General features: G+C 35.9%; 1 protein-coding gene across 1 annotated transcript; it reads right to left on the bottom strand.

Moving 5' to 3' along the window:
* Positions 1–10,616: 10,616 nt before the first annotated feature.
* Positions 10,617–17,129, bottom strand: LOC124160297 (cuticle protein-like). The gene is made up of 3 exons (XM_046536127.1): positions 16,953–17,129; positions 15,487–15,615; positions 10,617–11,789 (listed from the first exon to the last, which is right to left on the bottom strand). The coding sequence occupies exons 1-3, from the start codon at positions 16,965–16,967 to the stop codon at positions 10,986–10,988; spliced, it is 948 nt and encodes a 315-aa protein (XP_046392083.1). The 5' UTR covers positions 16,968–17,129; the 3' UTR covers positions 10,617–10,985.
* Between the last annotated feature and the right edge of the window lie 560 nt (positions 17,130–17,689).

Raw genomic sequence — 17,689 nt, 5'->3', positions numbered from 1 at the left:
TTTTTCATACGAGGCCTTTTTTATTTCTCATTCCTTTTTCATTCTCACTGATTTGGCTGATATAAAATCATAACTCCTGGTTTTATTATTTCGTGCTAACAATCCTATGCTCGTCTTTAATATTGTTGCAAAAGTATCTCCTACTGGATTATAAAAATGTACCTCGAAGTTAGTTTAGTTATTGAAAAATTCTTTATGATTCAAAGAGCTGAAAAATATAAAATATTTATTAAAAACTTTGCTACGTGGTGTTACTCAGAATATCCGGATGATGAATTCTTAATTAAAAACGCAATTTATTTTTTTTAATATTCTGAATAAATTTAGCGCCTTTTCAAATCTAAAAATCTCCCTTATCGTAAGTAAACATTCCCTTATTGATGCTAAACCTCAGCCATTGATAATCATAACAGTTGTGGCTCTGCACTTTTCAGCCTTGATCCTGTTAAAAATTAGGTTTAATATTATTTAATGGTAATATAATTTGTATTGCCTCTAAAGGCAATTAGGGGATCATAATAAAAAATCTAAGTCATTCTTGTTTTGCTACCAGATTTAGCATAGCCTGAAAGCAAACTTTCAAGTAGTTTTTTCGCGATATTATCCTGCTTGTAATACATATGATATTGTTATTATATTCGAGGAAATAATTAAAACTCAACCCGGGATAAGAGATAATGTGGACATAGTTATCGATATCGATATTTAAAGTTCTCGTTACAAACAAAGAATTAGAGGTCATTTATGAGAAAAGAAATTATCCTTATTGTTTAATATTAAAGTGTTGTTTGCTATAATTAAAGCTTGGAATACTAGAATCGAATATTGTTTATGGTCGCAGAAATTTCATTCCATTTTGAAACAATTTTAGAGTAACTAAAGCAATAATTATGAAATCCAAGTATTCCACATTCACTCATTTTAATATTTCTTTCGTTTATTTTCTCTATTATAAATATGTTATGTGTAATATTGGTGTTTCTCTATTATCCATATACGACAATTTATTGGCCTTTTAGGAAACATTTGAGGAATATTTGAAGACGAGGAGAATGCGTGGGCTAAATTCGCATTTATGCGTTAGTATGCCTCCTCATGTCTTCGCTTCCAAAAATTATGAAAAAGCTTTAGGCAATGAATGCTTCTTCTTTCAAATTTGCACCAATATCAACCATTGGAAATCTACAGGTATACCATTTTATACCAAATACCATTTTTCAGGATGCTGAGATTACAATTAATTATTTGAATAATTTTGGAAATATTTGATAGTCTCAATTACTTATTTACCTTTTTTATTTTCCTTACTCGGGTAATGAGTCATAGCCATTTTACTTTTTTCGACTGTTCATCTCTTTTTAAAAGTATTGGGAATAATTATCGCAGTTACTTATGCCTATATGTCTGATGTACCGCTCTCACTTTACGTGCCATAGACGTAATATTACGTCCTGCTCATCCTTCTGAGGATTGCCATGGACGTAATATTACGTCTTTCCATTTAATTGGCTTTGCACGCGTGAAGCAGTAATATTTCGCCCATGGTACTTTTCCAGTTTACAGGCTTAGTGGTTCTGTTTTTTCAAAAATCAACTGCTCGATGGAAAAAGAGTTCACTTTATGTCTTGAGGACGAAAAGTCCTCCGTAGCTACCGGCATCCTTATCTTAGGCCACTTGTGTGAATATTCTTTGGGCCAATGGACCGTTCGTTGAGAGTGCATAGACCCTTTTTGTTATCCAGGATTTTTAATGCTTTGCTTGGAAAAATGCTTTTTTTTATGATTTCCATGCTTTAAATAGTTCAAATTGAGCATATTAAAAAAATTATTATTCATATTATGGCGGTACATCATATGTTGCAACTTTTTTTATTTTCAACAACAGTAGGTTTTCATTGTTAAATTATATATTTAAAAATTAGCAATAAATGTTATTCGATTCATTCATAAAGAAGAGCAAAGTCCATTTTTATTGAAATGCACATCGATATAAATATATTTTTGATGCTAATGTTTTAAAAAAATTTACGAATATAGTAAAAATGGCTGGATTTTTCAGTAGGGCTTTAAATTTAGCAGCCGGCACTCAAAGTGTTAAAAGTTAGGGTTGATTTAGGACCTTATTTTAACCCTTTTGAGGGTACATTTTGATACGATGTAATCTTCATTAAACGGTAAAATATTGATTACCAATGAAGTAAATATTATCTAATGAGTAGTTACTGTTGATTTGCTTGGGTTCTTAGACACTTGTCTTGCGGAGATCCTTATGGTCTAGAGACTAGAGAGTCAACAAGGAAATCCCTGTGACAAAATTTTGTTACAATGTCTTGGCGAGGGTGAAGGAGATGCAAATTTATTCGACGAATAATTCAATTGATGTCTTGATGATATAAATATTGTATCTTCGTGAAAAGAGATGGCTTTCTAAAGTACAATTTTTTTAAAATTTGATCCACATTTTCTTACTTTATTTCGTGCGACCTCAACCTATTCAACGCTGCTGAGTCATTTTCAGGAGGAATATTTCCTATTAAAAATGACACGAAATTGTTGAAACCGATATGCACAAAATAAAGCTGTGTGGAGTAAACAAAATTATCAATATATTTTCTAATACCAAATACCATAATCAAGTTCCAAAAAGTTTGGTCTCAAACAATTGAGAGTATCATTTTATTTAATATGAAGTCCTAGATCGACTAGTCCTTAATCCTCCATTAAGCACTTGTCGTGGCTGTTGATCTGCTATTCCGAGATCCGGGTTAAAATTGTGATTAAATTTAATGTTTTTCACATAGTGCCCATTTTAGCCCTTCGTTTTTTAAATAAAATAATTCGACACAAAATACATAAATATGACACTTATGACTGTTTTTTTACTGAATTTAAATGGATCTTTTTCAGCTTGGAAGCATTGTTTAATTTCTCTAGATGCTAAAGGATGCGTAGGCTAGCAAAGATATATTTGTCACATTTTAAAATATAATTTGAATTTTCAACAGAATGAGTGATTGCGTTTGATCCTCAGGGTAAAAATAATATCCGCATTATTTTATCTATGATTATGATTTTATCAATCTTAAATTATAAATTAGATTATGATTTTATCTATCTATTAAGATGTTTTTATCTTACACGGAATTGTTATATTCTTATGTTAGTCGTAATTGTAAGGGATTCATTAAAAGGTTTCGTTCATTTATTTTCATCGCCCCGAAAACAGCATACTTAACCCTTTAACAGCGGAGTTTTTTTTCGGAGTTTTATTTTGTTTTTCCGTTAAAAACTGCTTAATCACTGCCCTAGCATTCAGATAAACACTTAGTTTTAAAATTCTGATGATTCGTTCTTGCTTGAGGGGGTGTGCCCATATGGGCACGCTAGCCGTTCTGGCCACCGGTCTGCATTCTGCAGAAAAATCGCTCGTACCATCATAATTCTAATTTTTATTGCGTATTACGCTATATATTTTTGCATTTATATATAAAACTTATTTTATTTGGCAATTTGAAGTAATTTCAAATCACTTTACTTTATTGTTTCGGTTAAAAAACTTTTTTAGCCGTCCAAAGAACTTAACAGTATAAAAATCAGTTTTGAAAAGAGGTATTGAATGAAAACACCTGTTATCAATGGATTTATAAACAAAATTAGTCCTATATTGCTGGTAGAGTCCTTGAATACTATAAATTTGGTTTTCAATAGCCGAGTCAGAATTTTATTGGAGGCAAAGACCCACGTCGCACTAAGTAGGTACATTTTGAGCGCGCGCGGGAAGAATATTCTTTATAAGAACATCGGCGTCTATCAAACGGGACAAATTTGTTATCACTGCCATCATACCTTATCAAATCAGACTTTCTATGATTGGTTGCACTTGATAGGGAATGTTAAACACGGCCAACAGGTCTGGGAAAGGTACATCTTCGTTACAAAAACACTTGTGCAATCTCTCGCCTAAAGGCTTACTGCGGAACCAGAATTTTCCGTACAGATCCAGGCATTTATAATGACAGCATCAAGGAGATAGCTTCATGTGGACCATCACCATTTTTTTCCTCTGATAGCATTCCTGTACCTGTTGATATTGTGATCCGTGAGATCAGTTCCGCCCATCTATATATTGTAGCTAGAGAACACTGCAGGCTGCGTAACTTGTACCATTTTTGAGGTAACACTAGGGAATCTCGTGACCTATTGAGAGGGTGTACGCATTGGCAAGATGACATGACAGTCACCACCGAATAGTCATTCTATCTAACAACAACTATATTCCCTTTTTTCTCCCGTGCGAAAGTATGGGAGCAGCGGGGCTGCTTAGCGAGCTGTTTTTTCGATCAATAGTAGTCTTTTTCTCAGAACTGTTCCAGTACCCACATATCCTTGAGATTTTAACTGACTTAAAAGGTAAGGTAAGCTAGTTACAAAATTGTCATAATAAATGGAAAACGTAAGATTTATTGCTTGCTCTAGTAAATTGTCCAACTCGATAAGCAAATAGGAAGAGCATTTATCTACGAATTCACGGTAGTTATTTTTTTTTCTTCGACACTCAGTCCCTGCTATATGCTGGAATCCACCAAGTAATCTTGAGGAGTATTCAAGTATCATACCTTAAAGCCGAAATTTATAGGTACACCCCGAATGAACGGTTTGCAGCCATGATTGCCAAAATATTTTATCATGGATTCATCGTATTTTAGCTCGGGGGTTGGAATATAGTTTTCTGAACAAACGCGCTTTATCATATTTATGAATGGCTTAAGCGTGCACATTTTGCCGCTGTTATCTTAGTGATTATTATCTGCACAGTGATAAACCCTCATTATATTTTGCAACCTTGCGAATGGTATTATACACCAGAGTGTTTCGGAGGTCATCGCCACTCTCCCAAAAATACTCTTCCTGCAGACAGCAAATACCACTCATTGTTAGAATAGAATAGAACAGAGAAAAATAAATTTCTTCCGTCATGAACATTTCGGCAACCTCAACAAGGGATTTACCGGGAAATGCAGCGAAATTCATTTCGAGGAATATAATCATAGCGGATGACAAGTCATCTCGTGCCTATGCGTATGTCTTGGTCATTTTTATGTTTCCTCCATCCTGTTCGGGACAAAACTGATTGAGCTTGTAATGGTTTCTTGTTAACTTTCGCCTTGATTGTATCCCTGCGACTAACAACCAGGAATTTGGCTTAGTTGGAAAATTTGGCCACGTTCAATGTGGTCGATTTGATCAAGGTTCAATCTACTTTTTATTGTTTCAAAGTTTTATACGCGGTGCTAAGCGCTTCATAATGAGCTTCATCATTGTATTTATCAAACATCCTTTCCCCTTCCACCATGCCCCTGATTGTTGGGTATGTATACCGGTGGTAGAAAATAACCCTATCATTCTTCATACTAGAGAGTTGAGCAAAGTAAAACGCACGCACAATGAATAAAAGTGTTAAATAGTATAAAGTGTATTTTTTGTACCAAAAATTAATCGAAGTATTCCAAAAAATACAGAAAAAAATATTGAAGTCGTTAAAATCGGATGACATAAGAAAATAATGAAAGGTTGACAAAAACTTAGCGTTTTATATCGAAATTATTTGATAACAGCCCCAATAACAACGATTGTAGCGAAGGACACCCGCCAAAAAAGACACCCCCGGTTACCGGCTAGCGTGCCCATATGGGATCACCCAAAAATAAATTCAAATTCCTTGTCTAATATGAAAGATATCACAATTCTGGCGAAAGAAACCGAAGCTGACAACATTCATTATAAGGATAAGAATAAATAGTTAGCCGAGAATCAAAAATAAAAAGGAAAAAAATCGCATTTGCTGAAGACACTTCGCCATTTTTCCTCTTTTTCCGCCTCGAACCGAGTGAGTAAGAATACCTATCATACCACAGTCAACTGATGGTGTAAATGCTGGTCGTAAGCTCACTAACCGAATAAAGTGATACATTGTAATCATTTTTGGCGAAGACAGAATACTCTATAATTTTTGGTCGGAATTTATAAGCAATTATAAAAACCATTGCAGCTGTGCCCATATGGGCACTCTAGCCATTCATGGGTTAACGCCATTACAGCAAGGGTTCTAACAGAGAGCATTTCCGGGCGATAGCAAAAAATCAAGCTCTGGATATAGATTACTTACCGAGGCGGAAACCGAATACGTGGCTTTCGGTTTAGGAGGCAAGGACTTAACCCCGACGCCTTCGAGGCCGGTAAATATTCGTACTATTAAAATAATGTGGTACTCAGGATTAATTTAACGTATTTTCGACCTGAATTGCAGTTAATTCTTAGACTCGTTTTTGGGAATACGTAACTAATTTTTACTATGAAATAGGACGTACTGAAGTACAGGTCACATGGTTTCTTTACATTTCTGAAGTTTTTGAGAATATATGGGAAAGGTAGAGTATGGTAAAACAGCAGAGGCCGCAAACAGCTAAAAATTTGGGGTAGATTGATATCCAGGTTCATAATAGCAAATTATCGCAAACTCACTCACTGCAAAGGCCACTAATGTGCTAGTTGACACATTCGCACCAACAAATTCCCGCTATCTCTTTCTGTCCGTCACTTCGTGTTCTGAAACTCCAGCCTTCTCTAAATCAGATTTTATTTGGCCCCACCATCTCTTTCTTAGTCTCCCTTTCACTATCCGTTCATCCGGGTGTGCTTTTAGTACTTTCTTCATCTTATTCCTACCTCCTTTTTTTAGCATATGGCTAAATCATCGTATTATTTTGCCCCTAATTGCACCAATAATATGGATACCCCAGTAAAGTTCTCTAATCTCCTTATTGAATTTTCTTTTCCACCTCCCTTGATCATTTGTGGGTCCATGCCCCTACTTTATGTATCACATTTTTTGTCGGCAGTATTGAAATAAATGGTACATTTTCCGTAAAAAAGGATGTTATGATCTTCCAAGGTATGGTATTTGGAGAACGCCGAAAAAAACAGGCATTACATGATACACATACGTACCTACTTAAAATTTGTACTGAGATAAAGGGTATGGTATTTAGAGGAGACGACCGACAGCTTCTACCAAATGCGCCATGAGGGAAGGATAGTTAAGGAAGGGTGGAGAGAAACCCAGTGTCGGTATTACCCTGCTTTTAACGAAAGGCGCCAAAGGGACCATGGCTTAATGTCCCATCCGACGGACGGAGTCCTGCCCTGGAAATGCTCTCCACTAAACATTCAAGCATGGATCGGGCGGTCTCTGAAAAATCTTTGCAACCGCCGAGATTTGAACCGAAGGCCGTGGGGTGGAAAGCCAACACCATAGCCACCACACCAACGCCATCCTTTTTTAAACTTCCAAAAACGGTCGCGCACCAGAGGGAGTAATGTGTTGAATCCTTCGGGTCCATCTATCATACTTGTCATGTGCAATACATCGGCTGTGTTTAAAATAAAAGAAATTTTTACCGTATACAAGGATATATTTTTTATCTCCCATAAATGGTCGTGTACGTGAGGGAGTAAGGCGTTAAAACATTTCCTGCTCCTAAATCTTTGGGTGACCTCACGCTTCGGAACAACTTCTTAACGGGAGAGTATCTTTACTCAAGATCAAGAATCTTGGCAACGTTTTAAGTTTCAGCGTGATGCAGTCTTTCTCCCCGTTGGATGCGAGATGTATCAAGGATATTTATTTCCACTTGCAAGTGGATTACTCAACGAAACCCGCTGGGCACCACGCATTAGATGATTGAGGATTATCGAATCCGCGTGGAACTGCTTTGTTCCGCTTATGACATATTTGAATGCTGTTACGTGATATTGCGTTAGTGGATTCAGGAAAGCAGCCCCTCATGTTAGGCCTTCTCCGAGCCACGCATGTTCTGAGGCGAGTGTTTCATTTTTTATCTAGGTTTCCTGGTGTCCTGATTGTATGTACTCAGAAACGCCTTCGATCGGAAACTAATGTTCGGTTGTAGAGCCGTCGCGAGCCAGTTTATGATAATGCTTCGTCTCACTTAAAATTATTGAGTCTATTTAATTGGAGGCGGGAAGGAATACGTAGCAATACTGACTTTCACTGTGAAAAATGGGGCCAGAATTGTTTTCTTGAAAACCGTCTGTTTCTGAAGATTGGAATCCATCGGAATTTATCGGAATGCATTTAAGGATCGCAGCTTATTTATAAGCTTTTTCACATTGCTATTCAAGCTTGCAAGTATGAGACGGCTGCCTCCTTTGTATTATGTATTGGTTATGTGGTATGATTGAATGATGTATGATGATACTTGAAATACTCAACTTTACTTTTACTTTTTACACGACGTGGCACACTAACAAACTGCAATACATAGATACATAGCTATCAATCCGTACCCTGTTACTAAAGTAAATACTAAAAGGTAATAACCATTTATGAAATCTTATTTGATTCTCCAATATTATCTAACATTATCAACCCAAAATTTCAGTTATTTGCTGATGATGTTCCCTAACTTTCCTGTTAATTATTGTTCATCAATTATTTTTGAGGCATTATGAGTAGGTAAATAAATTATCACTAAAGTCAGCTATTATTCAATCAACTCTACTCTGATTAATAAGTAATGAAACTATATATTTACGCTAAAACATCAGCTAAAAATTATTATTTTCTGTGGAATATACACAATTTTCAGTAATTATTGTCATATTAAGTGAATTGTAAAAACCCACGAATTTGTGGACTTTATTTTATAATTATCTCGTTGAATAATGGATATTTATGACAGTAAAATTCATAGTCATGGCTGCTGGGAGTAGATAAAAATTATTTTCATAATTTGGTACTTATGGTTTCTAATTTTTTAAATTAATACAATCATTTTGAAGCGATTTTTTGTTTACCTGACAGACAAAATAATAAGGCCCATTGCGATAATACGATTATGAGCACGAATTTTGCATTTAATTCAAACCAGTGAGAATGATTTTATTTGTAATTTTTTCTATTTCTACTTGCAGTTGCTGAGATTCTGTAAAGCATAAATGTTTATGCGACGTTTCTTTAACAAACGAGTGTTGTCGAACTTCAAAATGTCACCTTGTCAAATTTTTCCGATAAATTTCAATGTACTGGCGAGTAACAGTATCATCGAGACCAACGTATTTCCAGGCATTGGTATCGACTTCCACCTGTTTTTCCTTAAGCCAAAGTATTGAATTTTGTCATTCATCTATCCTTTTTACAGATATTACCTTTATTTTCGTATTTCAAATGCATTTTCTCGGTAAACAGATGCTAAATATTATATACTTGTTAAATTGCAAGCCTTCGCCATGCGCTGGTACATTATAAATTTAATGCCACCTAATCAGGCCCCGTCGGAAAGAATTTTTGCCTACTTTCTTGGTAATATTAACTTTTATTTTCAAAATATGAAATATACACCTCACCCCATCATCACCGTAAGGTATACTCAAACTTTGCACTCTTATGGGCACATTGCATGCCAAATCAATTCGTATAATCTCGAGAACTAAAGTAATTATGAGTAATTTTTTACCACTTTATTTTTTATGTTTCCATTTATTTACGCAGCCTTTTATGGTTCGAAAATATTCATAGATGTTTAAATACCCTAAAAAATATTAAGGTCTCTTTCCTGAAGCTTTCTGCAGTCAGAGTTTTATTGCTGCCATCCATTTGATTTGTGTTAAGCACTTAGTGAGTGTCTTTTTTACGCGTGGATAGCTCACGCGCACTTAATGGGAGTGATCCAAGTGTCTAACTGGTTTTACTATCCTTGTGAATGGCAGTCTTTTCCACCCATGCATTTGATCATTAGCTCCTAATGTGTCACTCCCAAACCGGAATTTCCGTACATTGAAAAAGTTTCATAATTTTGCAGATATTCCGGAATAGATTACGTTATGTGTCACTTGAAGAAAGATATAGAATGACTGTCATAGTGCCGGAATAAGGTTTGATAATCCTTTCACTGTGCAGGGATATCGTATTCAATACGTCATTGATGCTCGTAGGCGTATTTTACTAAATATATATAGAAAAAAATCTCCTGTCCTTTTTCACATAATCTCTTAAATTATATTCAAGCTATAATTTTATTCCATATTTTTATTCGCCAATTTGGCCTGACACAGTTTATCAGAAGAAGAGGAATTGTGCATGTAGTAATACCAGAGTCATCATAAATTCATTTAAGAATTGTTAGTTCTTTAAATTTTTCTTTCCTAGCCGCAGTCAGTACAAAATGATCCATAATTATGCTGGGTGAAGCTTGAAGCGACGATGCTTCTAGCTATTTCATTTCCTGCCAGGTTAGTGGCAATTTGTCAGGTTTGCCTGATTCCTATGTTCTCATATCGGATACAAACGATTTTAATGGAATTTTTCTCTCTTTTTCCATTAAAAGTAAATTAATTTGACACACACCCTGCGAATTATGCTCAAACCTGATTAATGTATGGAGAAAATATAATAAGGAACCTACTTATCAATCAAAATAATTATGTTCTTGAGAATTAGAGGTATGATTGAAACTCGCATAATTTAAGTAATAAAAAAGATAAGCAACTTTATTGAACATATATAAGCAACATACTTAAACATTCAGTAACTTCATCCAGGAATTTTCCTGGACGGACTAGTAGACAAATAAACAACAGCGAAAATTGTATTTGAATTTTCCTTTCCATCAAGGAGTCCTCACGTATAGGCTGCATCATCGCTCCTGTTTTTCTGTTAGTTTCCTGTAATACCCGTAACTTCTTAATTTGCTTTGAAAATTTATTCACCCGCTTTAAATATGTGTGTCACAACTTCACCAGTGCTTTTACGTGAAAGCTATAATTTCATTTTGATGCACCACAGGTGACACATTAGATTGCATATGGAGGAAAATTTAAGATGAAAATAAAACCCTAATTGCTGATTTAAGGGGTAGTGAGGAAGCGCGATGCCCATAGCTTAGAAAATGGCTTTTCTCCTTGATTCAATATATATTATTCTTCTTCTCGGAGGTGTATCTTTGGCTGTCAAAGTTTACAGGCACGTAATATCCATTTCCATCATCTTGCTTGGCTTGTTCATCATTCGTGTGCTTGGAATTTTCTTCGTTTTCACCGCTCTCCTCTTTTGCGTATTCGATTTGCTCGACTTGGCTTGCGAGCTCGTTTATTTTGTCAGCGTCCACTGAATTTTCAGCCTTGATTTCCTGCTCTGGTTGGTAGGATGAAGCTTGGTGTGGTTCAGCCTGGTATGATTCAGTCTGGTATGCCTGGGCCTGGTGTGTTCCTGTCTGATGTTCTACGGCTTGGTGAGTTGCGGTTTGCGGCAGGGAATGGTACCGTGCGATTGGCTGGGACACAATGTGACGTACGACACTCTGGTGTGACGAGCTGTGCAATGGTGCAGGCTGGTACGTGACGGCCGGCTGCTGTTCATACTGGACCAGTTGGCTTCCGTAATCGGCTTGCGCCTCCGTTGCACCTTCGGCACCAGACTCTGCATGAATACCCTGTTCTTCAACATTAGCCTGCGCCAAGTGTCCCCCGTCGTACGCTTGTTGATGAGATATCACTGTTTGGGGATGGTAAGCCTTTCCTTGCCTCTTCACGACAGCGTTGAAGCCGGTGTGCTTGTCAGCAGTGTATTCCACGGTTCTGATTGTGCCGTCAGGTTCGTGAATCGTGTAAGATCCCTTTACTACATCTCCATCTCTGCTCTCCCACTGTTTCTTGACGTCGCCAGTGTGCGGGTCGTGTACTGCATAGTCGAACTGGTATTTGGGATGTGCCTGTGGAAAAGTAAGTACATGTGATTACTCAGGTAAATAGTGCGGCTAATGTTCTCTAGTACAATTATTCTAGTAGTAACATGGTTCTATTGAACTCAGAATGAGCATAAATTTTATCTATTTTTTTAAGGTCGCGGGTTCGAGTCCCGCCTGGCTTCTTTTCCCTAGTCCAGGGTATGGTTTTTGTGTACGTTTACTTGATAAATTTGCTAACCCGGTATAAATAGGCCAATAAGAGTTGAATCGGTTGGTTTGAGAATATAATAAAATAAAAAATATCGGTATTTGATTGAATACCACCGCTCATCTATGAATTCAAATGAGTTAGTATTTAACCAGAAGGATAGGTGTATTCTATAATCAGGCCGAGTATTATTTTAGCATTTATCTGGGGAATAGTGTAACCACAGGAATATATGGGGTCTCGGGAGCGTATCTATGAACGTGCCAAATCCCAATGCTCGAATACACATAGAAACTTGTAGGCGAAAAGAGAAATCCTTTTTTAATCCTTGTGAGAAAACGATACGTTTAATTGGCCACATTATGAGAGATGATTGCCTGACGGAAGCAACAATCAAAGGCTAAGTGAACGGTAAGAAAGATACAATGTGTCCTTGTATCAGATACCAGTAGACAGATTTTCCATTAAAAAGGAAAGGAAAAGGTCAATGTTAATAATGAAACGATTTTCTCGACATTAATGACAAGGGATCTGGATCAAACTAATTTAAATATGCTGATCGATGAGGATGATTCACATTCATTTTATCTGGTTTGGAGTATAATTTTGTGAGTTTTCATGATAAGTAGCGTTTTGGTATTGCTGATTTATACGGGGAAAATGATGTTATTGATGGAAGAAATAAATTTATATACTTTAACAAATAAATCTTGGACTTACACCGGGGAGCAATTTGACCTTCAACTACTTATGATTTCTTCATTTGAATGCGTAAAAGCAAGATAATTGTTTAGACTCATTTTAGCCTTAGAATTTCCAAGCTTTTTGCTATTAACTGCTTCAAATAATTGCATTTAAGCAGGAAAAATGCATAAGTAATGATAATTATCTCGCTGATTTTATCAGGAAATATTGGTAAAAAATTAGCGAGATACAAAATTACGAGTGGATCGCCTAAGAAAATAAGTTTAATGGAAATAAATTTTCAGAGTGAGCGTTCATTGGCTGAGCTGAATTTTCCTTCCGTGTCCAGACCTCTCGCTAACATGAACACGATTGCTTGGTTTTACATAAACTTGAAATGTCTTTAAGGTGTAACTCGTTTCATTATAACCAAATTTTAGCGAAATCCATATCAAATTTTGGAAGGAATGTGTTTTTAAATTAAATTGACTTCCGGATGAAACTCGTATTAGAAAGACGCTTTTGTTCCTTTCATTCATACATTTGATTGAAAACAGAAGATATAAAAATCTCATGCGATTGCAATTGTTGAAATGAAAGCGCTACAGCATCTGCATTGAATGTAATTAATATTGATAGATAAAGTACGTTTCCAACCTGAGATGAATTTTTAAAATTATTTTCATTTTTAAGTAAATTAATCCTCTGAAACTGGTATTTCAATCGCCTTTGTGCCCGGTTTAAAATTTTTCCCGGAAGAGAACGGCAAATTGTCATTTCACTACCCATATGAGTAATTAACATAATAAATGAATTCCATTGTATTCCCAAATTATTATTTATTACTTGATTCTCATACTCTTAACTCAATAGCTTTTAAGCTATTGAATAAAGAATATAAATGCTTTTTTCTTAACACTAGATGAGCCGTGATTGTATGGCTACCTAGAAGGACCATTACCCGTTATTTTTACTTTTCGTGATTACTTTAAATATTTCTTCATTTGATGTTTAAATTAATTGATAACTTCATAACAATACAACTGACTATTTTTTTACAAATCGTTTCACCATAAAAAATTTTCAAATGAACAGCGTTCACATCGCTCCTGCTTCCAAAACCCTGTTCTACTCCTCGGTATGGCAGTAACGTAGCTTATTTCCGTTAAAAATGTGATAAGGAGTGTTAAATGCTTTTATGTGCTAACTAAAACATCATAATTGCTAAAAGTAATATATTGCAGTGATTTCCCAAAATAAAAGCGCGTTACTTCTAAAGGTAAAATACTTATAAACGCCTAACTAGTCATTATGACGGGCGGGATTTTAAAGTAGACAAATGGTATAACGTTACTTCTATTTGAAAGCATTAAATTATATTTTAACAGAATACGTACCATAAAAAATAAATAAAAGTTAGAGAAACAAAAAGAGGACAGAAAAAATATCATAGGAAACATCATTAACTTAGTAGAGATTACCCGTCAAAATGACGGATCCACATTAAAATGTCTCATCTAAACCGACGAAAACCTTGGTGTTCATTTAGCGAACTTCAATCGTTTGATTAGGATTTTCATATTTATTTCTTCCTAATGCTATGAATTATTTAGTCATTTATTGTATTACCTATTAATTTGTTCAATCTGCGTGTCATTAATCAGGTGCTTGTATGACTGGTGTTGATTTCATACAGTTAGTAGCAGATTGAAATGGACATTTAATTGGCCAAACTCCAAGCCGCGTGATGTATTTCCGATTAGACCTGCTTGACTGGTCACTCACCTTATTCCGTATCGCCTCTCCTTCCACAAAGTCTTGTTACTGGTAAATTAGATTATCTCATCCTTTCTATATTAACGTCATGTATCATTCAGAAATATATCGTAGCTATTCTAGGTATCCATAAACCTTCTAAATATAGTAATTGTGTAATTTATCATCACGATAAATTTATAAAAAACTCTTATACCTTTTGCTTTATTCCAAAAAGTGTGCAGTGTATGCAAAACGGTTTTTCATTGATCAGGTGAGCATGAATGTACTTTAAAAGGATGCTCAAATTTCTGGCTTTATTCTTGTAATTGAAGCCTGAATTTTGCTAAATGGATTAATATTATATTTAATGAGGCAAGATCTATATACGAGGCCATATTTTTTGGAAGATTATTAAATTTCCCTTGTCTGATTCTTGGACGGAGTGAATGAATAATGCGGTATCATTGACGGTCGATATGCATAACTAAAGAAGAAAAAAGGTGAATAAGTGAATTTCTATACATAGAGCTTATTAAACTTTTCTGATGTGAGTATTAATTCCTAACACCTCCCAGTAGGTTTATTTAGTTCCTAAAATTAATGTTCAAGTTATCATAACAGCTTTGATCGAAAAAAATTAAAATTTGATTTTAACTTCAATATTTTAAATTTTGTCAGAGAGACCTATCGGTTAGAACTATGTCTTTTAAAATACATAGTGGCTATAGAATCAGATTTTACTCTCATTTTTGACTGATTTATATTGAGTAGATTTGAATCAAATACAGATTAATTTCAATATTTCTGTATATTCAATCAAAACTTGAAGCCTGGACATGGTGAAAGGGCTCCATATTATCAATATTGATATATTGATAACATGTGTGCATATGAAATGTACTTGTGGGTAATTTCTTCGCACAATAATTATTATTATATTTCCCAGCCTTTACTAAGCAGGACCCTCAGGATGTCGGGAATTTGAATGCTCTCACATTCTAAGTGAAAATTATTCGTACGAAATGTTGGTTTTCACTTGCTTGCCTATCTGTTTTCAGGAGTCATACTCACATAGTAGTCGACGACGTAACCGTATCCGTGCTGCGTGCCCGACGGTCCAGTGATTCCATCCGCAGGCGTCAAAGGATATGCTTGGATGTGATCTCCCGCCAGGACCCAGCCGGCGAGAAGAGTAAGGATCTGAACAATAGTGAATAGAGAGAGAGTGAGCGTTAGTACCATTGTTGCGTGACGGCTCGAATGAACCCTCATACAATGGGAGAAATTTCTTTGACGCTCTTGAAATCTAAGGCCTTTACTTTCCAATTGGCCTCCGACGGGGCATCTTAATTACCTCCGAAGAATGTAGCGGATTTCGCAAAAGAAATTTATATTCACGGTGAAATTGATTCGATAGTGACGCTCACTGCCTCCTTAAAATCTCCACACAGACTCTTATCATTGCATACATTAATGACCGGTGAAGCCCTCCGTAAATCTTTAGAGGCATTGTACATATTTTTGTTTCAATGGTTGTTTTTTATGTTTAACTATAGGATTTAATTTCTATTGAATAATTACTGAAGATTCAGGGAATAATTTGACTCTTTTGCATCATTATTTTAAACTGGAATTCAATACTGGCATTTAGAAATATTTGATTGTCCGTCATAGAGATATTACGCTTTCGAATTTATTGTCACCTTGGCATTTCGGGCAGATCATTTAGTTTGTACTATATGCCAGTTCAGGACAAGTTCAGAACATGAAAATTGTTGAAATCTTACTTGTGAACGTGCTTTAAATTTTTTAGTTAAATAACTGTTTTCAACCGGATAATTCCAGGATTGGATGGATTCCAAGACAATGAATGTCAGCGTTTCCATTACTTTTTCTCTTAATTATTTAATTATATTCAAAAGCATGTTTAAGATCATTTATTATGCTGCTACAATCTTTAAAGTGACTCCATATCGTCCGTAAAATAACTGTCGAAATTATTTTGGGTAGTCTGTGGAAAACTCAAGCTTGGGTTAGTACCAAATAGCAGTTGGACAACAAACTATTTGGGTTTTTAAAAAATATGATCTTGCTCAGCTCAAAATAAGTTCAGATGATCCGCATAATTGCTCTCTCTATTTTTTTATTAGCCATATGTGCTTGACTTCTAATACTTTGGAATGTCTCGTCTAAGTGTGAAGCAATTTTATGCCTCTAACCGGTCATGAAATTTAAAAAAATCCTTATGCTCTCAAACACATTTACCGTCTGAAAACACGTCACTAAAATGGAGAACGCTCAATACGGTTTATCAGCCCCGAATGCGGAAGTAAACCAATGCGCCCGGCTTTGCGCCTAGCCTCTACTGTGCCACGCCAAGTAACAAGTCGGGAAATTTGTACAAACTTCTCTTGAGCGCCTAGATGAACGTAAGTGAAGTGAGATGCCGGTAGGTGTTTGTCAAATGGGGAAAAAATACGTGTAGCCCTGATAAATAGGACGAAAGTTTTGAACGGGATTAAAAGCAGCAACCGTACCTTGCTATAGTCCATTGCGCCTTTCTTTTTTTTACGTCACCGACTCCTGGCTTATTTTTTATAGGCGTTGGTTTATCCCGCTTGCACCCTCGTTGATCCTGGCTCGATAATGATGTAGATGGCGGATGTGATGCTTCCTTTGTTTCCGTCCACTAGCACCCAGAGATGTTGCTCTCCCTCACGGGTTTCTGAGTCGACTGATGATGCTCCCTTGCCGTGCACAGCTTTTTATACATCCCCTCGTTCTCTTGGGGGTTAACGGATCTTCTTTGATGGTGTAGGTGGGGCGTTGTTGTCTTGGGGTGTCTGGGGAAGAGGAAGGCATGGGGGAATTGGAGGGGGTGGCCCAGTGGAAAAGATGCGGCGCTTGGCGAGGCGTGGGTGGGAATTCGGAAGAATCAACACGGTGGAAATTGGTTCGACGGATGGGCGGGGATGAATCTCAGCTTTCCACCTTATTATCTCTTTATAATTGAGAGGGAAACCCTGAAAAAAAAATTTTTTGGTGACCCAATATCGTGCATTGCTTTCTTTGCAATTTTAGCAAGCAATAGGTTAAAGTCCTTGCCTACAGCAAAAAATTACTATAGCGTTTTTGAGCGCTGTTCAATTGTTTTAATAATCTTTAAGTATCTAACGCGATTATTTTAGAAAAAAGTCGCGAACAGAGCGTATAAAATTGCTCATAATTTTTAAGTATTTAAAAAATCAACATTATGTTTCGCTAGATTTATGTT

The sequence above is a fragment of the Ischnura elegans genome, chromosome 6 (genome assembly GCF_921293095.1).
Source record: "Ischnura elegans chromosome 6, ioIscEleg1.1, whole genome shotgun sequence".
Taxonomy (NCBI): Eukaryota; Metazoa; Arthropoda; class Insecta; order Odonata; family Coenagrionidae; genus Ischnura; species Ischnura elegans.
This window is presented reverse-complemented; position numbering and strand designations above follow the sequence as displayed.

Coding starts and splice junctions, on each gene's coding strand:
- LOC124160297 (XM_046536127.1), bottom strand. Junction 11,790..15,486: donor GTTACGTCGTCGACTACTAT/GTGAGTATGACT, acceptor ACTTTTCCACAG/GCACATCCCAAATACCAGTT.